The 27,932-nt window shown below is 40.5% G+C and overlaps 1 protein-coding gene and 2 non-coding genes across 3 annotated transcripts; all 3 read left to right on the forward strand.

Annotated features, from left to right (window-relative positions):
- LOC131307107 (uncharacterized) lies at positions 1-27,828 on the forward strand. The gene is made up of 9 exons (XM_058333520.1): positions 1-945; positions 11,663-12,330; positions 12,858-12,955; positions 13,065-13,319; positions 13,364-13,397; positions 14,246-14,477; positions 26,385-26,477; positions 26,680-26,759; positions 27,685-27,828. The coding sequence occupies exons 1-9, from the start codon at positions 66-68 to the stop codon at positions 27,826-27,828; spliced, it is 2,484 nt and encodes an 827-aa protein (XP_058189503.1). The 5' UTR covers positions 1-65.
- Positions 16,882-16,989, forward strand: LOC131309078 (small nucleolar RNA snoR100). Its single transcript, XR_009194749.1, has one exon. It is a non-coding gene; the product is annotated as a small nucleolar RNA snoR100 (small nucleolar RNA).
- On the forward strand, positions 23,265-23,373 carry LOC131309079 (small nucleolar RNA snoR100). Its single transcript, XR_009194750.1, has one exon. It is a non-coding gene; the product is annotated as a small nucleolar RNA snoR100 (small nucleolar RNA).
- Positions 27,829-27,932: the final 104 nt, after the last annotated feature.

Here is a 27,932-nt window from a genome sequence, read left to right on the forward strand (position 1 = left end):
TCTGCTAGTTTAGTTTCCTCTCCCTCGATCGGCACTTTAGGACTGATCGATCAGCAACTCTGAAGATGGAATATCTCAACAAAAATGGCGTGTTGTCCTGCAACGGTGATCAGTTCACAAAGAACGCTTACGTTGACACCACTTTGCGTTTGGAGTGCTTTGGTTATGGAGGCAGCATTAGTACTGCTGGATTTGGAGATGCTCGAAGTCGAACTAATCCAGAAGACATGCTTATTCCTTCCAATGCCCCTGACAGTGGTTGCAGATTGGTACTTGGATTAGGTCCGACACCAAGTACATATTCAGGTGCTAAACGCAAACGTTTGGTCCATATCGTGCATCAGGGTTTGTTCTCGGAAAGTGATTCCGTCCTAAGACTAGGCCGTTTCGGTGGGAATGAGCAAGTTTCAGCCACAATTGAGCACTCAGTTTCCACACAGACAATTAATCCAAAACCAACTCATCTCCGTAAACACGTATCCACAGATGGAAATAGACTTGGAATTCCCATTGCAGATGAGGGTTCTTCCTCGGCCAAGAAATCATCAGGTGGATATATGCCGCCGTACCTTCTTTTGGCTCCAGGAATTGATCCAACCAGAAATCTCTTCCAAGCTCAAGAACTTCTAGAACCGAGGACCAAATTCAGTTTCAGTCCTTCCCAGCTAAGCTCTGATCAGCCTTCAGCTGCCATCACAGATTACTCAATCAGCACTTTCTCTGGGGTATCATCCGATCGCAGAATCAGCAATCCCAAGAGATGCAAATTCGAGGGGTGTTCGAAAGTGGCGCGAGGGGCAGCAGGTCTTTGTATTGGCCACGGAGGCGGAGAGAGGTGCCAGAGACCTGGGTGTTATAAAGGTGCTGACAGCAGAACCGCCTACTGTAAGGCTCACGGAGGTGGCAAGAGGTGCCAGCAACTGGGTTGTACCAAAAGTGCAGAAGGTAGTGTTACAACTAATATTCGCAAATATTATTTTATCAATCACAAGAATTATTGGAACGCATAAACATAAAAAATAATTTAACGAGTACTAGATCTGAGAGAATATGAAAATAGTAAAAGTAGAAAAAATATTGTTTGTGAGAATGAGAATCGTGCTAGGCATTGTCTTAAAGGCTAATATCAATTCCTCCCCTCATGAAGGTACAATCGGATTGTACTAGTCCTAAACTTAAACCCAAGAGTTCACAAGCAAGGATGAAACTATGAGTATAGTGGATGGGCTATAGCTCATGTCAACTTTGAAAAAACCAAAACATTTATATGTATAATTTAGACTTTTCCTATGATTCCCCATATATAAGATTCAAACACAACTTATGGTGCACAATGCATCATCTATAATACAGGCAATATACAAAACGTCACAAAACTCCCATTTAGACTTCATCCCTTGCATTTCCACGATATAAAATCGATAACAGAAAATTTCATCAGCTAGCACTTCGCGTTCTAAAAAAACTCTATCACCCCCACATTTCCAATCCCTTCTAAAACAAAGGTATAATGTTTTTTTTTTTTTGGTCAGCAAAGAAATTTTGTTTTTATTAATACTCGAAAGGGTACATTGAGAACGATGAAGAAGCATCACGCTTAGAACAAAGATGCCAGAAACAGTTGACACCAAAGGCTAAGGAGATCATGTGCTAAACTTAACAAACACCCAAAAAAAAACACCAATAGAGCATTGGACTAAAAGAATACCCCAACAGAAAGATAGATGGATCTAAACCTTAATCTTTGTAATTCCTGATGAGCACCTTTTGAAGTCTTCAATTGAGTATTCATTCAAGTTAAACTTCCCTTTTGGCCCAAAATGTGCATGATGAAGCGGTTTTTGGTCACCTCCGGAAGAGGGGTATCTCAACCGTCCATCTAGTCCTTCAGCGGATGAAACGACTTCCTGCATTTTCGATTAACGACCTGCAATACAAAATAGAAAAGCTATGGGCACCGGCGTGGCTATCGCCATCAGCCCTCCGATGCCTAAGTCAGTCGATCTGCTTTAGAAGAGAGTATTACTGAGTATGAGTTCTGTAGTTTTTGCATTGCGTACCTTTGTGAGATAGAGATGTGATCTTTATATAGGCATTTTGGGAGGAATTCCTTGGGACCGGGACTCTTAAGTCTCATCCGCTCGTGGCGGGTATAGATAGGTGTTGGAGTGTCCTCCTTACCTTAGGAATCCCCTGATTCTTATCAGGTTTGAGGAGTCCCTTCACCTTTGGACTATTGTGCCTGCTTATCAGGTTAAGAGTCCTTACGGTGCTGGGACCTCTTGGGCTTATCCGCACATGACGGAAATAGGTTGGAGTGTCCTTCTTACCTAGGACTTCTTAGGTCCTTATCAGGTTTGAAGAGTCCCTTCACCTTTGGACTCTTGTACCTGCTTATCAGGTTAAGAGTCCTTACGGTGCTGGGACCTCTTGGGCTTATCCGTACATGACGGAAATAGGTTAGAGTGTCCTCCTTACCTAGGACTTCTTAGGTCCTTATCAGGTTTGAGGAGTCTTTTCACCTTTGGACTCTTGTACCTGCTTTTCAGGTTAAGAGTCTTTACGGTGTTGGGACCTCTTGGGCTTATCCGCACATGACGAAAATAGGTTAGAGTGTCCTCCTTACCTAGGACTTTTTAGGTCTTTATCAGGTTTGAGGAGTCCCTTCACCTTTGGACTCTTGTGCCTGCTTATCAGGTTAGGAGTCCAATTGGTGGACGGATCTCTGTAGTTATCCTTTATGGATTATGGCTTGACCTCTTCTGAGGAGATAAGGCTTGTGGTTGCTCCCTGAGTTCCCTTCGTGCATGGGTTTCTCACGGTTATCCCTTAGGATTCGCAGCCTCATCTCTTGAGATGAGATAAGGCCTTGGATATTCTAGATGGGGAATAAGAGTCCAACTTCTCTAAGTCTTTTCGACTGTACGAACCTCTTGCATGGAGTGTCTCATAAGTCTAGCAGCAGGTTTGTCATATTTTTCGAGCTCACCTAGTGAGCTGAGCTCGGTATCTTTCTATGAGCTGTGTTCGTGAGCTGGCCTCCGTCCTTGGACTGGTTTAATAGAGGCTAGCTATTATAGGCTAGATTCCATGTTCTTGGGACTCTAGCTCAAGCCCTTAAGGCTGTGCTCACGAGCTCTTTGGTTTGGGCTGACCTTGGGATGACCTTTGCCCTTAGGCTGGTCCACTGAGCTCAGTTCTTCAAGCTAAGCTCCATGTCAATAGGTCCTCTACATGGCCCTTCATGTTGTGCTAGGCTTCTTGGTATGGGCTGACCTTGGGAGATTATTTCCTACTTATCAGCTACTCCCCTGTTTCCGAGTAAGAACATAAGTGAAGATTTGGAAACACTATTTGCTCTGGAATCGACGACCATGCCGGCCTATCCTATGTATCATGTGTGATTTTGATCAGGTTGCGATGTACATAGCCATTGCTTGTTTCAGGGGAATTTTGTGGACCCTTAGTCCTATGATCACGTTGTCGTGTTTGACCTCATTGAACAGCTTTGCTGGCCGGCCTTGCTGAATAGCAAACCGATGAGAATGTTCAGGGGAATGAACAGAGCGCACCCTTTTACTTTGATCTACACCCATCTATAGTAGTTGTTTTAACCTTGGGGGTGTCTGCCTTTAGCATTGCTAAGTAGCAATGCTTGTGGCAGAGCAAAGAAAAATATATATTTTTGATGTTCGAGGGAGATAAGCTTTAGTAAAGCCTGCTCTTGCTCTAGAGCTTTACATTAGCTCTGTCCTTTGCTAGTTCCCTTAGGAATACCATGGAATAGCTCAGATGTGAGGGTACTAATTTATTTTAGGTACTCCCCCAATCCTTTGAGCGTGGAGTTGTTGAAAAACAACCTCGTACTTGTGAGTTTGTGTCCTTTTAGGACTAATCTTGTGCTGATATTTTGCCTTAGAGTTTGACACCTCAATAACTTTTTGGTCGAGTGGGCTTGTAGGCCACTTCCTTCGGACTTGCTTTTCAAAGCTTTTCGAGCTTTGGCCGAGTGGGCCTGTTGGCCACGTCCCTTGGACTTTTAGCCTCTTGGGACTCTTTAATGCTTTTAATAAGCAATGGTGCAAGCGGCTTATGGGCCACTTTTTGAATATTATAGTCTGGAGCTCTTTGAGCTCTGACTCTTCAAGGCTCATTTGATAAGCCCTAGAACATCGAGCGGCCTTAGGATTGCTGAGCGTCAATGCTTGGCTTAATGTGGTTATTCTATGCCTTAGCTGAAGTTTGCTCATGCCTTAGCATGGGACTTGGAATTCTACCTCATGCTTTTAGCACGAGGTTTGCTCACGCCTTATGCCTTTTTTAGCATAAGGTTTGCTCACGCCTTAGCATGAGACTTGGAATAGTACCTTATGCCTTTAGCATGAGGTTTGCTCACGCCTTAGCATGAGACTTGGAACAACACCTCATGCCTTTAGCACGAGGTTTGCTCATGCCTTATGCCCTTAGCATAAGGTTTGCTCACGCCTTAGCATGAGACTTGGAATAGCACCTTATGCCTTTAGCATGAGGTTTGCTCACGCCTTAGCATGAGACTTGGAATAGTACTTCATGCTTTTAGCACGAGGTTTGCTCATGCCTTATGCCTTTAGCATAAGGTTTGCTCATGCTTTAGCATGAGACTTGGAATAACACCCTATGCCTTTAGCATGAAGTTTGCTCACGCCTTAGCATGAGACTTGGAACAACACCTCATGCCTTTAGCATGAGGTTTTCCCATGCCTTATGCCTTTAGCATAAGGTTTGCTCACGCCTTAGCATGAGACTTGGAATAGCACCTTATGCCTTTAGCATGAGGTTTGCTCACGCCTTAGCATGAGACTTGAAACAAAACCTCATGCCTTTAGCTTGAGACCTGGAACAACATCTCATGCCTTTAGCATGAGGTTTCCCATAGTCTTCATTTTTCAAGGTGTCCTTAGCTGGCCCATGATCTTTTAGATTTATCGGGTCAATGGTTGAGTCCAGGTCTTCACGTACTGAGCAGTTGTGCGCTTTAGCTGACTCAGCACCTTTTCGAGATTTTATTTCAACTCGGGTTTGTTAGTCCACTAGGCGTCCTTGGCTGGCCTTAGAGGTATCGAGTTAGTAATATTGAACTCAGGTTTATTAGTCCAGAGCTCTTTTGGTCTGGGCTGAGGAGGCTTGTAGGCTACACTCTCAGGTTTTTAGCCTGAGCTCCATAAGCTCAGGCCCTTCAGCGCCTACGTTGGAGCTTGATCAAGCGGACGTGTCAACACTTTTGAAATTATATGTCGGTCTGAGCTCTGCGAGCTTTGACTCTTTGATAATCAATATGTTGCATAGCCTTAGCTACGTTATTGAGCTTGGAAATATTTCTCGAGCTCCTTTTATTGCATAGTTGTGCTACATCGTTGAGCTTGAAAATTTTCCTAAGCTCTTTTTATTGCATAGCCTTAGCTACGTCTTTTGAGCTTGGAAATTTTTCCTGTGCTCCTTTTATTGCATAGTCTTAGCTACGTCTTTTGAGCTTGGAAATTTTTCCTGAACTCCTTTTATTGCTTAGTTGTGCTACGCAAAGCTGATACATCAACCCTTGGGTTGAGCTTAGCTCTTGTCAGAGCTGTTAGGTTCAAGCTATGTGAGGTTTTCTTAGTTGGCTGGCTTTTTAAGAGGTTAGGTTTTTCATATCTGGCCCCTTGTAGGGTCAACTTTTCTGGGAAGGAGATCCGCTACTCAGAGGTTTCTCAATCTAACCAAGGTATTATGATACTTGACCATTATCATCCCCTCTTTCTTTAGGGCTTTTAATTCTATTAGAATTATGTCCTTACTTAGCATCTGGGTTATCATGCTTATCCCATAGGACTCTTTAAGCATATCCCGTGGGATCTTTTCTGTGAATTGACTTGTTAAGTCCTAAGATACGTATATCGAGGTGGCTCTCTTGTGATCGAGCTAGTTTTAATGTGCTGAGCTGCACCGTGGTGCTTGCTATGCTTGTCCCTTGGGATCAGCTGGTCTGGTTTATACTCAGCTTCAGGTATTCTCCTATTTCTTTAGACCTGGTTAGGTCAGGAAAAGGGAAACACTTGAGAGGGTGATTACTTTCCGTGCTTTTATCTAGCACATCGAATGCGAGCAACATGGGTCATTTTTTGGGCATGTAGCCTCATTGCAACTATTGGTTGTAACCTTGGGCAACCCTGTCCCTTAGGACTGTCTTTACTTGAACTTTTTGTGTTGAGTTGAACATGATGATCTCTTTGGCCTAACTAAGCTGTGCTAAGGAGACCATGTCCCTTTGGACTTTTAGTTGAGCTCTTCTGTAATGTGTTATTGTGTTGGCTGAGCTTATCTCTTAAGATCAGCTACTCTTAAATCTTTATCCCTTAGGATTGTTGACGGGCGAGGTTCTGTTGTCCAATTGGGGTACTCGTATTGAGGTACTCTCCTAGGTTATCCCTTAGGATATTTTATGTTTGTCACCTCTCGTAGGAGGTGTTTTAGCCACCTTAAACGATCAAGATCCTTTGTTGGAGTAACTTGGTGGTCCACATAGCTGGGCTGATGATGGCGCCATGTCAATTCTCGAAGATGATTAGACGATGTTGCCTTTCATGCTCAGCTCTCTGAATCAGTTTGAGCTCTTATCAGTGTATTTCCTTAGAAATTTTCTTGTTTCCGTAGAAGTGAGTTACTCATTCACTACTATTGTCGTGACAATTTTGCACTTGCTTTATTGAGAATAAGATATGCTTTATCAACTATGTTCTTCTGAGCAAACCTTGGTTGCTCAATGCTGAACTTTTTGCTTTGGCTAATTTTGGGGCCTTGAGCTGTGACCGAGCAGGCTTGCTGGTCATTTTTGTGCCTTGAGCTGTGATTGAGCAGGCTTGCTGGTCATTTTTGTGCCTTGAGCTGTGACCGAGCAGGCTTACTGGTCATGCTTAAATTTCTAACACTTATGTTGCTTTTGACCTTTGGTTGAGGTACGCAGGCCGTGCCCAATTTTTTTCAGGATTTAATTCCCTTGGGACTGGGCTTTACCCATTGGTTGTTCAAGCTCCGTAAGCTTTTTATGGCTGGGTAAGCTTTATTAGTTGAGCTCAGGCTTGCTTCCAAAGCTCTTTAAGTTTTTTTGTGCTAGCCATGCTTCCTACTCCCCCAAGTGTTAAGGTGTTGGAAAAAGAGCTTAACACTTGTAGATTGTGTAATTGTTTCATGTGGGCCATTGGCCGTATGACTGGTTGCCCCTTTTACCATCGCCTCTTACGGACTGTCGTCGTTCAGTGCGCGTTTGGATTTGCTGTGGCGTTAGATCGAGGAGCTGTCGAGAGCCGTGGCCCGTTTTTGCTTTGTTGAGCATGGGGAGTGCTATGTATTTGAGCTTTGAAGGCTATGCTATGTCTTGAAAATTTTCCTAAGCTTATTTTATTGCATAGCTATGCTACGTTCGTGAGCTTGAAAATTTTTCTAAGCTTCTTTTAGTGCATAGCTGTGCTACGTCTATGAGCTTGCTTTCTTTTAATGCATAGCTGTTCTACGTCTGTGAGTTTGAAAATTTTTCTAAGCTTCTTTTAATGCATAGTTGTGCTACGTCTGCGGGCTTGAAAATTTTCCTAAGCTTATTTTATTGCATAGCTGTGTTACGTCTGTGAGTTTGAAAATTTTTCTCAGCTTCTTTTAGTGCATAACTGTGCTACGTTTGCGAGTTTGGAAATTTTTCTAAACTTATTTTATTGCATAGCTGTGCTACGTCTGTGAGTTTGAAAATTTTCCTAAGCTTCTTTTAGTGCATAGCTGTGCTACGTCTGCGAGCTTGGAAATTTTTCTAAGCTTATTTTATTGCATAGATGTGCTACGTCTGTGAGCTTGGAAATTTTCCTAAGCTTCTTTTATTGCATAACTGTGCTACGTCTGCGAGCTTGAAAATTTTCTTAAGCTTATTTTATTGCATAGCTGTGCTACGTCTGTGAGTTTGAAAATTTTCCTAAGCTTCTTTTAGTACATAGCTATGCTACGTCTGCGAGCTTGGAAATTTTCCTAAGCTTATTTTATTGCATAGATGTGCTACGTCTGTAAGCTTGAAAATTTTCCTAAGCTTCTTTTATTGCATAGCTGTGCTACGTCTGTAAGCTTAGAAATTTCGTGTGCGCGCTTCCCCTTAGTGTAACAAAGGAAGCTTGGCACACGATCTCATTTGGTATTGCCTGAAGAGGTATTAGAGATTTGTACATCTCTTAATGATCAACTAGGTTTGTGGAACCATTGAACATCGCCATCTGCAACATCTCGAACTCCCTTGGGAGCGGAGGCCTTATTATTTTGGCTGTGAAGGGAGAGTCAGTGACTCGAATTAACTTTTCCACGGAAGTGGTAGCTTTCCCTTTAACTTGTTTAATTAGCCCCTCGATTTGGGTTTACCTCCATAGAAGGGCTTCTTGGGAGAGATTTTTGATCTCTCTCAATGCAACTCGATCGCCTTTTTTCGGGATCGGTATTACCGTTCCTTTTTTGTTCTTCAAGTGGACTGATGAATCAACTTTGTCTTCAGCTCCGACCTGATCCTCTTTGAGGCATATTGAGTCCTTGTAGGACTGTATCTCTTAGATTCTGGATTACCTCTTTGTGGAATATTGAGTCCTTGTAGGACTATATCTCATAGATTTTGGATTTCCTCTTTGAGGAATGAGGGGTCCTGCCTTAGCTAGGAATCCTTATGCGTCCCTGATTATGTATATCAGGGATGTTTCGTGCTTATCTTGTTTGATGGATTTGGGTCTTTCCTTTTCCCGTTGGGATATCTTTACTGGAATAAGTATATTCTTTGGATAATATAATATTAAGAATATTATCCTTCCCTTTATAGCTATGGATTAGAGCTGGTCCTTGGACCTTATGACAGCTTCGTCTGACGAGCAAAGCTGGCATACTCTGACTTTTGCTTCAGATGAGATGACACAGAGAGGTCCAGGCAAGGTTGGTTTCTACTCTCCAGGTCTGTGATTCTTGTTGTGTTGACCTTCTTAGGTCTACCATACTTATCATGGACTTTCGTCCAAATTGGTGAGTTATTTGTTTAACTCCCCATTCATTTGTGTCGCGTCCGTTAACCCTTGGGTTAAAACTTCCACTCGATCTTGCAAGGGTTTGATTACTCCTTGCATAATATTAGCTTATTTCAGGTAGCGAATGACGCTAGATCGAGTCACCGTGGTGAGGTATCCTTCATCTGAACTTCTGAAGGAGATGGATTGCGACTCTTTGAAAGTGACTGAGTATCACTTTCTAAAGCCGTTAATCGAGTATCCAGTGTGGAAATCGTTCACTGTGAAGGGTTGAGAATGATTTTCGATCCCACAGACAGAGCCAGCTGATGAAGCGGTTTTTGGTCACCTCCGGAAGAGGGGTACCTCAACCGTCCATCTAGTCCTTCAGCGGATGAAACGGCTTCCTGCATGCTCGATTAACGACCTGCAATACAAAACAGAAAAGCTATGGGCACCGGCGTGGCTGTCGCCATCACCCCTTCGATGCCTAAGTCAGTCGATCTGCTTTAGAAGAGAGTATTACTGAGTATGAGTTCTGTAGTTTTTGCATTGCGTACCTTTGTGAGATGGAGATGTGATCTTTATATAGGCATTTTAGGAGGAATTCCTTGGGACCATAACTCTTAAGTCTCATCCGCTCGTGGCGGGTATAGATAGGTGTTGGAGTGTCCTCCTTACCTTAGGAATTCCCTGATTCTTTTCAGGTTTGAGGAGTCCCTTCACCTTTGGACTCTTGTGCCTGCTTATCAGATTAAGAGTCCTTACGGTGCTGGGACCTCTTGGGCTTATCCGCACTTGACGGAAATAGGTTGGAGTGTCCTTCTTACCTAGGACTTCTTAGGTCCTTATCAGGTTTGAGGAATCCCTTCACCTTTGGACTCTTGTACCTGCTTATCAGGTTAAGAGTTCTTACGGTGCTGGGACCTCTTGGGCTTATCCGTACATGACGGAAATAGGTTGGAGTGTCCTCCTTACCTAGGACTTCTTAGGTCCTTATCAGGTTTGAGGAGTCCCTTCACCTTTGGACTCTTATACCTGCTTATCAGGTTAAGAGTCCTTACGGTGCTGGGACCTCTTGGGCTTATCTGCACATGACGGAAATAGGTTAGAGTGTCCTCCTTACCTAGGATTTTTTAGGTCCTTATCAGGTTTGAGGAGTCCCTTCACCTTTGGACTCTTGTGCCTGCTTATCAGGTTAGGAGTCCAATTGGTGGACGGATCTCTGTAGTTATCCTTTATGGACCGTGGCTTGACCTCTTCTGCGGAGATAAGGCTTGTGGCTGCTCCCTGAGTTCCCTTCGTGCATGGGTTTCTCACGGTTATCCCTTGGGATTCGCAGCCTCATCTCTTGAGATGAGATAAGGCCTTGGATATTCTAGAAGGGGAATAAGAGTCCGACTTCTCTAAGTCTTTTCGACTGTACGAACCTCTTGCATGGAGTGTCTCATAAGTCTAGCTGCAGGTTTGTCATATTTTTCGAGCTCACCTGGTGAGCTAAGCTCGATATCTTTCTATGAGCTGTGTTCGTGAGCTGGCCTCCGTCCTTGGACTGGTTTAATAGAGGCTAGCTATTATAGGCTAGATTCCATGTTCTTGGGACTCTAGCTCGAGCCCTTAAGGCTGTGCTCACGAGCTCTTTGGTTTGGGCTGACTTTGGGATGACCTTTGCCCTTAGGCTGGTCCACTGAGCTCAGTTCTTCAAGCTAAGCTCCATGTCACTAGGTCCCCTACATGGCCCTTCATGTTGTGCTAGGCTTCCTGGTATGGGCTGACATTGAGAGGTTATTTCCTACTTATCAGTGCGCTGTCCTGGTTTTAATTAATTCCACCCTATGTTTTACAGTTAAACTTCCCTTCTGATTCCCTGTGCAAACAAATTATTTGGTCAACAGTTTTAAAACAAAAAAAAAATTCAGTTTTATATGGTTTCAATTCTCATAATGACATTTATGAATTTGCCCGGGTTCCTCGCCTTTATGCTATATAAAACACCATGTTGTCTCTCGAATGGAGACATCCAGAACATCCAAAGCCAAGTAAGACCTCGATCATTCGGCTAAATAAGTCATTTGGCTTATTTTTTTTGTCCTCATTCAATTTTTTTTTTTACATTTGTTAGTTTTTCGTCGATTTTTTGAGGATTATTGTTTTGTCATGACGATAAGAATTTAAAAAGTAAAAAATTACGATCGAAATCCATTTTTTAATAAAGACGAAAAAATTGACTTATTGACTTATTTTCGTTTTTATTCAAGAAAGAACTTGAATTGAATGGAAGTAGATAGTAAAAAATAGTTAACTACATGGCGTAGTTCTTCTACGGTTCTACCTATATAAGATAGGGACGAGACTAACTAAACTAAAAACACTTGTGAGTTGTTGGAGTGAGGACCTCTTGCAAAATCAACTAAGCTTCATATTTATAGGCACCATCCTTCTTGAGTGGGCTGAGGAAAAATCGGACCCCATGATGTACATCTCCTGCCCACTTTCTCCGATCAAAAAAAATTTGAAAGGTGAAGGTGAAAAACTTCGCCGATTAAAAAGAAATTGTAACGGTAAAATAATGAAGGTGATGATTGAGGAATAATAAGAATCTAATATATATTTTCGTTAAAATGTTCCAACAGGTAGGACAGATTATTGCATAGCACACGGCGGCGGGAGGAGGTGCGGGCATAAAGACGGGTGCACAAAGGCCGCACGGGGGAAATCAGGACTTTGCGTTAGACACGGCGGTGGGAAAAGGTGTAAAGTAGAAGGCTGCACAAGAAGTGCCGAAGGGCAAATCGACCTGTGCATTGCCCACGGCGGGGGCCGCCGCTGCCACTTCATTGGTTGCACCAAGGGGGCTCAGGGGAGCACCGTGTATTGTAAAGCGCACGGCGGTGGAAAGCGGTGCGTGTTCGCCGGGTGCACCAAAGGTGCCGAGGGAAGCACGCCGTTGTGCAAGGGACACGGCGGGGGCAAGCGTTGCCTTCATGATGGTGGCGGGATTTGCCCCAAGAGCGTGCACGGAGGCACGAGTTTCTGTGTCGCCCACGGTGGTGGGAAGAGGTGTTGTATCCCAGGGTGCGGTAAGAGTGCGCGGGGACGAACAGATTGCTGCGTGAAGCACGGTGGGGGGAAGCGTTGTGAGGTTGAAAACTGTGGGAAGGGTGCCCAAGGTAGCACGGAATTCTGCAAGGCCCACGGCGGGGGGAAACGGTGCAACTGGGGAGACGGGAGATGCGAAAAGCTAGCCAGATCAGGGAAGAGCGGACTTTGTGCTGCTCACTGCAGTTTGGTCCAAAGGCTTGTCTCTTCGTCGTCGTCGACCGGTGCGCACGAGCAACTATTCTTCCTCTGGACGATCGCACATATTTTAAAAACTAGCAGCTAGAGCAACGTAACCTACAGGCTGTTGGAACTCTTGCACTAGAGTTCAAGACTTGCTGGCACCATTTTGTTTTTACTCTCTCTCTCTCTCTCAAACTCTTTTTTTTTTGGAAGAAAAGCGAGAAATACATTGATAATAATAAGGTGAAAAGTACAATTGAACTGTGCAGAACACATCGTACTGATCCGCAAAACACAAAAGAACGACTATGCTATTGCCAGAAAATAAAGGCCAACAAGAGGCCTATGAACGCCAACGACAAGCGAATGTCAACAAAGGCCTAAAAAATGGAATATAGTGTGAGAAGTATGTGTTATATGTGCATACGGCCAAAACAAGTACAAACGAAAACTAAAACTAATACAACAGGAAGAAACCCACAACCGCAAATCTTAACACTACAGCTGATAACCGCAAATCCACAGCCTTGTTTTTTTCTTTTTCAGGTGGTGGTTTTGGTGAAGATGCTGGGGGTGGTGGCTCGGATCTGTGGTGATTCGGCGGCTGCTTTGGAGATTGAGGGAGGAGACAGCTTTGGATCCACGTGGTGGTTGTAGCAGTGCAGATGGTGTGTGGAGGCCTGGATCTTTGATTTCTGAATGTCGTTGGCAGCAAGGCTGTGGATGCATGGCGGTGGATGGGATGTGATGTAGGCTGAGGACGGCTCCAGATTTTGGCAACTGGCGGCAGCTGAACGGAGATGGTTGGGATTCGAGGCTCATGGCGGCTTTTGCGGCGGAGGCTTTCCGATCGTTTTTGGGACTAGCGACATACGGCGGGTTCACGGCGGTCTTGGTTTTCCTGGTGGCGGCGGCTTGGCGGTTCAGATTCCAGTTTAGGGTTTTGAATGTTTTTGGGCTTTATTGTTGGGTTAATCTCCTCGTATTTGGGCTTTCAGGCCTTTTCAGGTGTTGGTTTTTTATTGTGTTATCTGGGCTTTGTGGCCTTTTAGGTGTCGGGCTTTGGTCATTGGGATTTTCTCCTTGGTTAGTATCTTGCCAATCAAGGGCTTGGGTCTCGGATAGACATTTGTTGTCTTTTTCCTTGTTCTTTTAATCTTTTAATCTTTGTAATCTTTCAAAGATTAATAAAACCTTTTCGTTGTTCAAAAAAAAAAACTTCAAACAAAATTTTAACTAATACATCACAAGAGAACCACAGATGAGGTTAGCATGAGCCACCAACAACGAGCAAATCAGGCCAAATGCCACCAGAACCCCTTTGAGATCTCTCTCTCAAACTCCTTTAATCTCTCTCTCTCTCTCTCTCTCTCTCTCTCTCTCTCTCTCTCTCTCTCTCTCTCTCTCTCTCTCTCTCAGTTTTTGCATAAATTCTCATATGATTTGTATTTTCACTAATTGGGGAGGAACGTAACATATTTGAACATTAATTTTTTCCACACAATATTTTTATTGCATTGTTCTTTACGGATTATAATAGGTGTGCATTGACATAAAAATTGAATTCTCAAACATGCCAATTTTCATACTTGTATGAATAAGTTACGATGCCACCTCTGTATTTGAATCCTGGCTCCGCACCTAGCAGGAGTGTATTCTACTTGGCTCATAACCATAGGTCATGTGTAGCTTTTTGTAGTTCTAGTTAGGGAATACAAAGCGTCAAAGTCACTGAATAAAACTGCATTCTTCAGTCACAGTAAAATCTCTTCTTTTTTTTTTTTTTTTGCCGTAACCATTTTTTTTGGCTTTGTTAACGTGAGACCTATTAGCGGAAAGGATATCAAATCAGCCACAATCAAGGGCTAACATGCTATGTTCGGAAACAATAAAATTAGGGATCATCACCAGCATAATTATAGAATCTGTAGCAGGCCGAGCAGAATGGCTCGTTCCATTCCGAGCGTGATCTAGTAACCGTGGCCGAGGGTCAGCAACCGTGGCCGAGGGTTCCTTTTGCCGAGGGTTCCTCTAATTACATCTTCTTTAATACTCCATTTCCTACACCTGCTCGGGAAGGAGGATACGATCGTTTCGATAGCCGCCGAAGGTCCCACAACATGCTTGGTGCCGAGCATGGCTTAGTCGACGGTCCAGCTCATCCGCGTCAGAACAGCATCCATGGCTATGATGATGGTCGTGACGTCATCCGAACGGTTATGAGAACAATGATGGTGGCACGTGAAGGTGCCAGCTCATCATGAAAACGGTTGCAAAACCCTAAACGTGATGCAACAGTGACATCAGCCGACGCGTGTCGAGCGTTGGTGCAATCTTGGAGACCAAGCGAAGGGTTTCCTATAAATATCCCATTATGCCTTCTTGGAAGAGGTACGCTCAAACAAAACCCTAGCTCCTAATCTCTAATTCTTCCTTGCAAGAAAACTGACTCTCGCACCGGAGGGCCATCCCAGAGAGCCTCCGGTGTGGTCTCTTAGTCGTGCTTCGTTTTGCAGGACTGAGCAAAGGAGATAAAAGCTAACCCCAAACCACCATTCAAAGAAGACGAACCACCCAAAATGGAGCCCCACAGAATCTTTATTCTCTTTCCATGTTAATCGTTTCGTATATGTATGGTTGTATTCCTCCTTTATTTTCAATGAGAAACAATAGATTTTATCAACCTAAAGGCAATAAAGACAATCATTTCCTCTTGCCATATCAAGGCTCTAGTAAAATCAAATTAGGTGCACGGCGTTCGTAATGATGGTTTGTGAGTCTATCAACATAATGCCATACTTGCTTCCCACCTAATGTGTTGGAAATTGGGTCCGGCTCCAGGACCCAAATCGGATCGTCCATGTGGACATGACGCAAGACCCATTTAGATAGAATCCAACTTGGGATAAGTTGGAAGTCTTATATCATCAAAAAGGTCTAAAAAGGAGCTCGAGGAACTCTCTCTCTCTCTCTCTATAACGGCAATCCGAGCTTTTGCATCATAGAATTGAGAGTGATAACCAATTTCGTCCCAAAACTACTGAATATATGTGTCTAAATGGTCCCTAATCCTAACACCGTTTCATCTCTCTGTCCAGACGTAGGGCTTTCTTAGTATTTCATATATCATTGTCTACTTCAAACCCAAAACCTTAATCCTAATACTAATAAGTCACTTCCTCCGACCTCCTCCCCTACCCAGCCGTCGCCGGCAGTTCTGCTTCCAATCTCTCGCCAGAGTTCAATAGATCGATCAGACAAGGCTGCACAAAACAAAATGGTTCCATAACATCAACCTTGCAGAATTCATAATATTTGTATAATGTATATGAGTTGTTATATATCTAGATGTTCTGAGCTCATAGATTTATTTTCCTTTCAACCAGCTTAAAATTAGTTGACCTAGTAGCAGAGACGGAGCTAGCTTGGGGGCGTATGGGGGCCACAACCCCTACGTTGTTTCGGTTTTTTTTTAAATTAATATTAATATTAGTTTATTTTTGTTGTTTGTCAAGAACACCTAGATATTGTATTTTATGTTGGGTGTTATTTAAACATTTAAATCCTTTAAAAATGTGCTCATTTTAGGTCCCAAAACCCAATTTCTCTCTCTGCGCCACGATCTCTCATAAGTTTTTCTTTCGATTATTAATCCCATTCCTCTTTTTATCTCTCTCCACTTACTACCCTCAAAACCTCAACCAAACAGACTATTAGATTTCTGAACCTTGAAATTTTAAAATCTTGTTGTTTATAGTTCGGCCCCCGCGTTTGCGAAATCCTGATTTCGTCCCTGCCTAGTAGTGCAAAATCCGAGACTTAGGAGCTTGTTCATCCAGGACTTTGTTTCGCTTTAATTGGACCTCCTGTCAATGGATGGTGGGATTCGCCCCCAGAATTAATCAAGGTGCACGTAAATTTTTGGTCTTTCAAAAAAAAAAACTTGCACACCAAATAGGGTGTGAATGGTAATTTCACTAGAGATTAATCACACGAGACACCAGAACGGTGGGTGGATTCATTTTTGTTGGAGAAGTACGTACGTTCACTCTTCATTTCCTTAGAATAATGCAAGTTGAATGTTAAAATATTTTTAACTAACATACTAATAACTAATTGTATCATTTTTTTTTTTGAACGATGATTAGGGTTTGGCATTCCTACTATGTGTGGGTCTTCTATTATTCGTTTACGGGATTTCTCTTATGGTTGTTGAGTTTGTTCTATATCTACTTGTATTTTTATTTTTTTTGGTTCTTCGGAATATATTGTATGTATATTTGTGGATATGTCATCGGATTAATTTTTCTTAATGTGCATTTTTGTTTTATAATTTTCTTCTACTTAATTTTTAAAAAAAAAGAAAAGAAGAAAAAGGATGGAGAAAAGGACAGGTAACCTTTTTACTTGCATTCGAAGCCGTCCCGTGAAGCTCACAAAAGGATTAGCAGCGTCCTCGTGAGTCGTGCCTGGTCCCCTCGCACAAGGCATTGGGCTCCGTTTGGTCATCTTTTTTTTATTTTAATAACCAAAGGTTCGGACTGTTGTGGATACCGATATTCTGGACTATCAATAAAAGAAATATGATAATGTGTACAAAAATTGAATTGGGTCTCTAAGTATGCCTTCTCTGATGCCATTTGGCTTAGATTAGAGGGCATGGTTGGCAACAAAATAGGCAGTGGCAGAGCCAAGAATCCCGTTCAAAAGAGGCATCATTTTGCAATAAAATTTAACGAAGAAATACTGAGCACAAAAATTAAAGTATTCTTTAATAGACACAATAACTTGTAGCCTAATGTATTCAAAAGATTCAAAACAAAAGCACAAAAGATTAAAAAAAAAAATACTAGCAATTTGCTATTAGTCGTTCTGAAATAAACATTTAATTCTTTAAGTGGTCCATTGATTTGGTTGAAAACATTTGAAAGCAAAATAAATACTAAGCCCTACCCAAAATTTCTAATTTCTTTAACATTTTTTAAGTAGGTGCACCAAACCAAAAAAAAAAAATGCAGTAGGGGATAAAATTCGGGCGGGGGCAAGTGACCCCTGGTCATATGTTGGCTCCGCCCTTGAAAACAGGTATAGGGGTTACTATTTCAGTAGTATTTTGAGAGCATCCACATTGTCAAAGGTTAGGTCTGTCTTTAATCATCTATCGTTTATACCCCCAATGATTGGGGACTACATACGTTTTTTTTTTTTTTAATTCAATCAATTCATTCAAGCCCGAAGGCGAAGATTACATCGCAAAACACATGAGTGCACCAAACTATCTAATCCGGGACCCTAAGACACCCTGTACAAGCAAATCAACACGAGGTGCCGATATGAAAATCCCATCTGAGACAAGGCAAAGAGATCTCAAACAAAATCTCAGCACAAACCTTTACACATAAGGACAAATGTAATCGAAATAACAAACAGAACACAACTGTAAAGGAAAAAATTGCTCCCATGGGCAGTCCACAATGACCGCCGGCAGATTACCAAATGTTCGGATTGGAACGTTTTCTGTTGTTGTATAACCAAATATTCGAACTAATTTATGTACATATCGACTAATTCCGAAACACTAAAATTAATGACAGGGTAAACCATGTAGTAGCCTTAAGCTTTAAAATGTTTTCAAACATTCCAAAGCATATGACTACGTGCAATTCACCGATGGAATGACGTGACTATCATTGCTTGCAAATTGCAAAGGAGACACGCCAATAGATTTTTTCTGGGTCGAATAATGCCTTGAGGAAATGTCAATTGTCAAACAGAGAATTAAAGATGGAGTTGATAAGATACTACTTCGCACATGATTGTAACTAGGGCTGTAAACGAGCCGAACCGAGCCGAATATTAGAATACTCAAATTCGTTCGTTAAGTTTTTTAGCGAACTCGAGCTCGAGCCGAACTCAATGAAAATTATGTCGAGCCGAACTCGAACCGAGCTTGCCCAGGTTTGGGTCGAACTCGAGCTTGTTTACGAGCCTTAACGATTCAATAATATCATATTTTTATGTTCTTATACAGGTCTAAAACTGCAAATAAAATTTTCATTATGTACATAAATATGTTCGTATACATATAAAAAGATAAAAACATATACATAAGTAAATTTTTAGTAATTGTAAATGTTTAAATTTGTACAAATTTTAAAATTTTTACTATATAACTATATAAAATCCCCATTATACACATATACTTCAGGTTCGCGAGCCTAATCGAGCCGAATACTGCTGCGTTCATGTTCGGCTCATTTATGAAACGAGCCTAAAATTGAGGTTCAGGTTCGGTTTATTTAGTAGACGAATCGAACTCGAACGAGCCTTTACCGAGTCGAGCCTCGAACAGTTCACGAACGGCTCAGTTCATTTACCGCCCTAATTGTAACATAGTACTATTTATCTTGAAATTATAGAATTATTCACTTTCATGATTGTAACATAGTATTTATCTTGAAATTATAGAATTATTCCAAAAGTGAATTGATCAATATCATTTTGATCGTTTTCAAAATGGGAAATCTGTATTCAGCGACATAAGCTGGCGACATTCCGTATCAATAGTGAACTTTTGCTTTTGACCAGCTTACGCACAACTCAATATTTTAATTTGTCTTCCCAAGTGCAACAAACAATATTCCCACCTTAAGATCGTAGGGATAATTTCTCTTGGCAGCAATTTGACCTTGGAGCCCCCTCACCTTGTGCGATTGGGAAATCCTGTAATGCAAGGCCCTGCAAGGCACTCTGTAGGACACACACGGGCCATCGATTTTGACAAGTTTGGGATAAAAAAAAATTGTCACATATAATAATTGCATTTTCTAAAATTCTTGTCGTGGCGGTCGCCGCCATTAGATCCCCTTTGTTCCATCCTTGGTTAGCATGTCAGCTGGCGCAAGTCATTATAAGTCATACATTATAATGATGCAATATTTGTGGATCCAATGCTCATTCATTCTGCAATATTATATTGTATGACCATTTATTATAAATTCTCTCACCAAAAGTGCAATCAGAAACTCTTAACCAAAACTCTCACTTAAATCAAGTCTCGCAAAATACTAATTTTCACAACAACAAAAAAACAACATTTATTGGCTTCTCCAATCCAAATGGACGAATCTTCAATCAAACAAATAAACAAACAAACAAATTAATAAAGTGCGGAGTCTTCCAATATTGGATTTGAGCAAAAAAATTCCACACACAATCCTTCTCAAATACAAGAATGACCGTGTGTGGGGATAAGCTCATTCAATGTGCAATTGAGACATTTCGTTTGTTTATTTTAGCAGACTTTCAGTGAAGGCTCCTGCAGTCAGCTTCAATAACAACGTATGAGGCCTTTGTTTGCCACCAGCTGATAAAGTGGGGACCTATTAGTTCAATGGGAAATGAATTTCATTCAGTCTTTTTGATTCCCTCGTTCAACAATAAATTGATAATATTCTCTCATTAGACACCAAACCATCATTCTCAATTAAATGAAACCAAGAAAGACCAAGACTATTTGAATAGCCCACATACGTACTTGTCAGCAATAAGTTGATAAGGTGGGGACCTATTAATTCAATGGGAAATGAATGTCCTTTTGATTCCCTCATTCAACAATAAGTTGATAATATTTTCTCATTAGACACCAAACCATCATTCTCAATTAAATGAAACCAAAAAGAGAGACCAAGACTATTTGAATAATACACATACGTACTTGTCAGCAGGATAATTCCCAGGTCAAGAAATCCTTCCATAGTAACTTCTGATCTGGTTCTTAATTCTCGATCTCGTGAATGTTGTAGTTGGAATTGTTTCGAAAGACAATTTAAGGAATCTATCTCTAACTAATTAATTAAAAGTGGCACGAGACACAGAGATATACGTGATTATAAAAAGTAAAAGAATGCAATTGTCTCCAAATAATGTTGTCTAATGAACCTGGCTATATTTGAATCAGATTGGTCACTCTTAATCTTGGTTAGCTCATTAGTTTTGGTTGCATAGTCATAGTTGTAGATTTGAATATTGGGTTCAAGCAAAAGTAAAATAAATTAAGAATACAAAAATATCCACGTGGTTGTGTTCCCAAAGCACTGAAAAATCTCTGTATATATATATATATATATATATATATATATATATATATATAGTTATTTTCAAATAAGGAGGTCCTAAAATAAGGACCTTCCCATTTCTTCCATTTTCCGATTGAATTTCGATGATCCGAGCCGCTCAATATGTTCAGAACGTGATTTTAAGGTTACACGCGAGAAATCGGCAAAAAAAATGACCGGGAAGGGCTTGATTTGAGCAGTTTTTATTTGAACCGTTTGATAAAAACATAACAAAATATATATCCTTGTACTCATTAATTTCCTTATGCTGGCTTGAAAACTCAATGGGGTATCTTTCTGCATGACTTGATATCCAACCTAATAGAATGACTAATTTGGAGATAGATCTCATCCACCGCTTATTAGCGGGGATTCAATTAAAGTCAAGATAAAGTTCGTAAAGACTGATCCTCAATACAAAAATGCATTACAATATTAATAGTTATCGACTCCAGAAAAAATTAAAATAACATAACAAAAACTAAACTAAATGATGTTTGTAATTTACACATGGAGTATGAAAAATGACTAATTTTAATTTTGGGCATCGATAATGACATAATAATTAAATTCCCTTAATTTTTTTAGGTTAAGTTGTTTTAGGGTTAGAGTGTGGAATTTTTTTTCTTAATTACACATCATCATTTATATTATTTCACTTTGGCCCATTAAATTTAGTTTTGGAATACCTTTTTGGGTCTCCTTTCTTGAAAAAAAAATAAAAGATTTATGACTAGAATATAATAAAAAAAATAAGAAAAAAAACCTAGCAGTGGCGATACTATATAAGTTGAGGATAAAAAAAAATTGTCACATATAATAATTGCATTTTCTAAAATTCTTGACGTGGCGGCCGCCGCCACTAAACCCCCAGGTTCCATCCTTACATACACAGTAACACAGATTGCGGAATTACTTGGCAAATAGTTTCAACTTAACCAATTCATCATTGCTTAATTAAGAGGCAAGAATCCAAGAATACTTCTCTCTCTCTCGGCTAATTAATCCTCTTGTGATCAATAATGGAACAGAGTAAGACCGGTGGCACATCAAAATAGGCTCCAAACGAAACAGAACACAAAACCAAGATAGATTTTTATCTAAATCCAACCGAAAACAGGGTCAACGAGCTCTTTAGCTGAAAAATAAGACAACCTCAGAAACCCATTGATGACGACGATCTCGAGCCAAATAGGCCCCTCAAGAAACTTCGGACCCCAAAATCTCAAAACCCAACTCCATTCTCGACTCACCGTCATCGAAGAAACAACTGGGCACTGGTGAAACCCATTCGTGGAATTTGCCTTCTCTCTCTATATATCTTTTTGGGCGTGAAGATGAAGATAAAGATGAAACGTAAAGATTTTTTGGGATGATTGTAATTAAGGCTTATTTTCTTACCTTTTAAAAAAAAAACTTTTCAAAGTCCTTAAACGGCATCGTTTTCCTCACATAACTTTTCAAAACCCGCCTAAATAAGTTATCAGTCCGCCCACGTGAAAATTCAAACCGCCCGCCTAAATGGGTAGGCTTTTTATTTAGCCGCAAGAGTGAGATTATTTATCTCACTTTTTTCCACGCTAAGTTTTTTATCACGCTACAAGGGTGAGATCTTTTCTTTTTTATCTCACCACAAGAGCAAGATCTTTTATCTCATTCTGTTCCGCCCTAAAATCTTTTATCACGCAATAAGGGTGAGATCTTTTCTCTTTTTTATCACGCCACAAGGGTGAGATTTTTTCTCTTTTATTTCGCTACAAGAGCGAGATCTTTTATCTCATTCTTTTTTGCTCTAAAATCTTTTATCACGCCACAAGGGTGAGGTCTTTTCTCTTTTATCTCACCACAAGAGTGAGATCTTTTATCTCATTTTTTCGCCCTAAAATCTTTTATCACGCCGCAAAGGTGAGATTGTTTTTCTTTTATCTCGCCTCAAGAGCGAGGTCTTTTATTCCATGTTAAAACCCACTTTTTATCTCAATTTTGGACTTAAACTGCGATAAAAAAATTTAAGCATCACTTTTTATCACACTTTCACTGAAAACCGTGATCTTTATGAATTTTCTTAGTGTGATACATATCTATTATTGTAGTAGTGAATGAATGGTTGAGATATGATTTTTAATTATGAACTGTTTACCGGTCATAATTGATTTTCGATCTGGACTGTTGATTGATGAGATCGATGGCTGTGTGTCGTCCTACATGTGCACTACATTAGGGTGCACTATAGCACCCCCGGATCGCCAACCTATAGAAAGGGTTGTGGGAAAGGCCTAAGAGATTACTAATTAGGCCATGTTTTCACTAACAATTTTGGACAACAAATTTTGCATCACATCTACAACTTATATTGTTTAGTGGAAACAATTTGACATTTTTCAAAATCTCTCTCATAACAAACTTAGGGTTTGGCATTCCTACTATGTGTGGGTCTTCTCTTATTCGTTTACGGGATTTCTCTTATGGTTGTTGAGTTTGTTCTACATATACTTGTATTTTTATTTTTTTTGGTTCTTCGGAATATATTGTATGTATACTTGTGGATATGTCATCGGATTAATTTTTCTTAATGTGCATTTTTGTTTTATAATTTTCTTCTACTTAATTTATAAAAAAAAAAAAGAAGAAGAAGAAGAAAAAGGATGGAGAAAAGGACAGATAACCTTTTTACTTGCATTCCAAGCCGTCCCGTGAAGCTCACAAAAGGATTAGCAGCGTCCTCGTGAGTCGTGCCTGGTCCCCTCGCACAAGGCATTGGGCTCCGTTTGGTCATCTCTATTTTTTTTAATAACCGAATATTCGGACCGTTGTGCATACCGATACTCTGGATTATTAATGAAAGAAGTATGATAATGTGTACAAAAATTGAATTGGGTCTCTAGGTATGCCCTCTCTGATACCATTTGGCTTAGATTAGGGAGGCATGGTTGGCAACAAAATAGGCAGTGGCAGAGCCAAGAATCCCGTTCAAAAGAGACACCATTTCGCAATAAAATTTAACGAAGAAATATTGAGCACAAAAATTTAAGTATTCTTTAATAGGCACAATAACTTGTAGCCTAATATATTCAAAAGATTCAAAACATAAGCACAAAAGATTATATATATATATATATATATATATATATATATATATATAGGAATTTTCAAGTGAGGGATCTCTCATTTTAACAAAATGATGGACTTTCATTTTTCGATCAAATTTTGAAAATCCGAACCGTTCAATGTGTGCAGAACGTAATTTTAAGGGTCCACGCGAGAAATCAGCAAAAAAAATGACCGGAAAGGGCGTCATCCGAGCAGTTTTTTTTAACCGTTCATTGAAAACTGCTCGGATGAAGCCCTTCCCAGTCATTTTTTTTGCTGATTTCTCACGGGGTCCCTTAAAATCAAGTTCTGATCACTTTGAGCGGCTCGGATCATCAAAATTCAATCAGGAAGGAAAGTCCCGCATTTTAATAAAATGAGGGATCCCTCACCGGAACCTAACTCTATATATATATATATATATATATACTAGCAATTTGCTATTTGCCATTCTAAAATAAACATTTAATTCTTTAAGTGGTCTATTGATTTGGTTGAAAACATTTGAAAGCAAAGTAAATACTAATAAGCCCTACCCAAAATTTCTAATTTCTTTAACATTTTTTAAGTAGGTGTACCAAACAAACAACAAAAAAGCAGTAGGGGATAAAATTCGGGCTATCATGATCATATGTTGGCTCCGCCCCTGAAAACAGGTATAGGGGTTATTGTTTCAGTGGTATTTTGAGAGCATTCACATTGCCAAAGGTTATATCTGTCTCCAATCATCTCTTGTTCATACCCCCAATGATTGGGGACTACATACGTTTTTATTTTTTATTTTTAATTCAATCAATTCATTCAAGCCCGAAGGCGAAGATTACATCGCAAAACACAGGAGTGCACCAAACTACCTAATCCGGGACCGTAGGACACCCTGCAAAAGCAAATCAACACGAGGTGCCGATATGAAAATCCCGTCTGGGACAAGGCAAAAAGATCTCAAACAAAATCCCAACACAAACATTTACACAATAAGGACAGATGTAATCGAAACAACAAACAGAACACAACTGTAAAGGAAAAAACTGCTCCCATGGACAGTCCACAATGACCGCCGGTAGATAACCAAATCTTCGGATTGAAACGGGTTTTCTGTTGTTGTATAACCAAATATTCGAACTAATTTATGCACATATCGACTAATTCCGTAACACTAAAATTAATGACAAGATAAACCCTATAGTAGCCTTATGCTTTGAAATGTTTTCAAACATTCCAAAGCTTAAAGCATATGACTACGTGCAATTTCACCGATGGAATAACGTGACTATCATTGCTTGCAAATTGCAAAAGAGACGCCAATAGATTTTTTCTGGGTCGAATAATGCGTCAAGGAAATGTCAATTGTCAAACAGAGAATTAAAGATGGAGTTGATTAGATACTACTTCGCACATGATTGTAACATAGTATTTTATCTTGAAATTATAGAATTATTCACTTTCATGATTGTAACATAGTATTTATCTTGAAATTATAGAATTATTCCAAAAGTGAAGTGATCAATATCATTTTGATCGTTTTCAAAATGGAAATTCTGTATTCAGCGACATAAGCTAGCGACATTCCGTATCAACAGTGAACTTTCGCGTTCGGCCAGTTTACGCACAACTCGACATTTTAATGTCTTTCCCATGTGCAACAACTAACAATATTCCCACCCTAAGATCCTAGGTATGATTTCTCTTGGCAGCAATTTGACCTTGGAGCCCCCTCACCTTGCGGGATTGGGAAATCCCGTAATGCAAGGCCCTACAAGAAACCCCGTAGGACGCACACGAGCCATCGATCTTGACAATAAATGGTTGAAATATGATTTTTTATTATGACCGGTTTACCGGTCATAATTGATTTTCGATCTGGACCGTTGATTGATGAGATCGATGGCTATGTGTCGTCTTACATGTGCACTACACTGGAGTGCATTACGGCACCCCCGGATTGCCAACCTGTAGAAAGGGTTGTGGGAAAGGCCTAAGAGATTACTAATTAGGCCATGTTTTCAGTAACAATTTTGGACAACAAATTTTGCATCGCATCTACAACTTATATTGTTTAGTGGAAATAACTTGATATTTTTCAAAATCTCTCATAACAAACTTAAAATTTTTCAACAACTTATTTGGTCAGTGAAAATAACAAGACATTTTTAAACAACTTATTGATCAGTGAAAATAACAAGACATTTTTCAATAATTTATTGGTTGGTGGACACAACTTGACATTTTTCAATAACAACAAATGATCCTTAAGTTATTGGCTACCGGAAACACTAATGAAAAAGTTATGTATTCAGTAATAATTCTATAATCACACACACTTATGCACACAAACTCACTCGCATTAAAAGTGGGGTCCACACACAAAGCATGTGTCTAGTGAGTAGACTCCACGCTTGATGTGAGTAAGTTTGTGTGCGTAAAGTGTTCGTGGTACTAGGCACTGTATATACAGATGGTATTGCAGCTGAGCCGATGGTGCCTTGTCACCTGGTATATATTTTAAAGTTGTTAGTATATCAGTGCACAGAACTCCCTCCATTCAGTATTGTTCCACAAGAAGTCTGCATTCTGCAAACAACTTGAATCCCGAAAACCCCGACGAATCCAGCAGGATTTAGATTCAATGAACCTGGACTCAATCTGGGTATCCCTCTTGCGAATTATCAAATCTGACGAAACTCCGTGTACATTAATTAATTTATGGTCAAACGCAGAGTTCACATACGAACGTGGCGTAAGTGAAGGGCTGGCGCCGTCCCTATTTTATTTGGTTTTTCTTCACAAAGCTTTGATCTTTACGCATCATATTTACTGGTTAGCAAGTGATTGACTATGTGGGTTGACGTATTGTTTGCCCTTTCAGTCTCAGAAAAGGATGATTTTTTTTGTGTTGAAAGGAATGTGACACTCTGGAATGGTTTCCATTCACAAAGTAGGAGAGGAGTGCAAGGAAAAGGTAAAGACTTTCTGAAAGATGCGCATTCTCACACCTGTTTTTATTCCCCCCCCCCCCCCCCCCCCCCCAACTCTTCTGTTCTCGTGGGAATATATGCATGCAAACCCTTTCGTGTTCGGGTCGTCAGCTTACGATTTTCGTGTCCGGGTCAACTTACGATGCACTTGGACTAATCCATGTGTACATGGCTTACCAATTCTAGAGAAAAACAAGGTGTTTGTAGTTGTATCTGCAATGTCTATATTAAAAGGGCTGCCCATGCAAGAGGCTCCGTTACTACAGGTTTTGGAAAAGACTTGGGTCCAACTTACTCACACCTCGACTAGTGGGGGCCCCACTTGAAGCCGTCAAAAATGGTCTACAAGGTTTTGAGCCCAAGACCTTAGAAGGGAGCAAATCCCCAAGTCCCAGGCCTTGACCACAAGGCCAACCCCTTGGGGTTGAATGTATACAGCCTTACCCGCGAGTGAATAGGCTGTTTCCAAGACTCGAACCCGGGACAACCGAGTCACATTGGAGCAACCTTACCATTGCGCTAGGGCTGCCCTTCAATGCTAGTCTATACGAAAGTCAAAATTCTTTAATGAGAAGTAAACGGATTTCCTATTGAAAATAATATCAAAGTTGTATGTCTTCTCATTTTTGCTTTTGAAAAATGAACTCACTTACTTGGACAACCCTACTTTTGAATTTTGCAGTTAAACGAGCCATATATAGAACCATTTTTTCTTGTAACCGGATACTGGTCTAAGCAAATGACTAAGTGGCGAATTCTTGTTATGTTATGGGATCTTAATTTCCATGGTCCTTCTCATTGTAAATTGTAAGGTGCATCTTGTTGTGAGTTACTACATCCTTGTTGATTAATATTCCCTAAAGAAACAAAGACGGTAGTTTGCGTTGTAGTTTCCTGCAATGTAACAGTGAATTTTTCACTCATGCACGCTTATAAATGCCAAAGGCTACAAATGCCAATAGCATTTCAACTGCATCTACTGCAAATGCCCAAGTAGTTTGCATAGTAGTTTCCTGCATCTGAAGTTTTTCCACTTGATTTTGATCACGCTATATAGTTCTCCAGCTAGCCATGACATTTAAGCGAAAACTTCATAAAGAAACCACATTTGAAATTGAGGGGAAAAAAAAGAATGGAAGGAGTTCTTTCTATTGAGTGCAGCGACACTGAGATGTTATTATTTGTATGAAGGACATGGAAAAACAGTCACTGCATTTACTATGGTTGAGCGCGGTGGATGAAAATCTCCATCATTTTGTTCGTGAATTTTTCGAATCTTCCACCCTCAGCACCACTAGAGCTTGCTTTATTTTTGAAGAAATTGCAACCAGTTGAAAGGATAAATCTAGCTGTATCCTCAAGGCTTTTGGATGGGGGTACCTTATCAAGAAATGTCAACACCTTGGCACCTCCCCCCCAAATCCTTTTTTAAACCTCTG

The sequence above is a fragment of the Rhododendron vialii genome, chromosome 11a, assembly GCF_030253575.1.
Source record: "Rhododendron vialii isolate Sample 1 chromosome 11a, ASM3025357v1".
Classification (NCBI taxonomy): Eukaryota; Viridiplantae; Streptophyta; class Magnoliopsida; order Ericales; family Ericaceae; genus Rhododendron; species Rhododendron vialii.

Coding starts and splice junctions, on each gene's coding strand:
- LOC131307107 (XM_058333520.1), top strand. CDS start 66: ATGGAATATCTCAACAAAAATGGCGTGTTGTCCTGCAACGGTGATCAG. Junction 26,478..26,679: donor GAGAGGAGTGCAAGGAAAAG/GTAAAGACTTTC, acceptor TACCAATTCTAG/AGAAAAACAAGGTGTTTGTA. Junction 26,760..27,684: donor AAGAGGCTCCGTTACTACAG/GTTTTGGAAAAG, acceptor ATTTGTATGAAG/GACATGGAAAAACAGTCACT.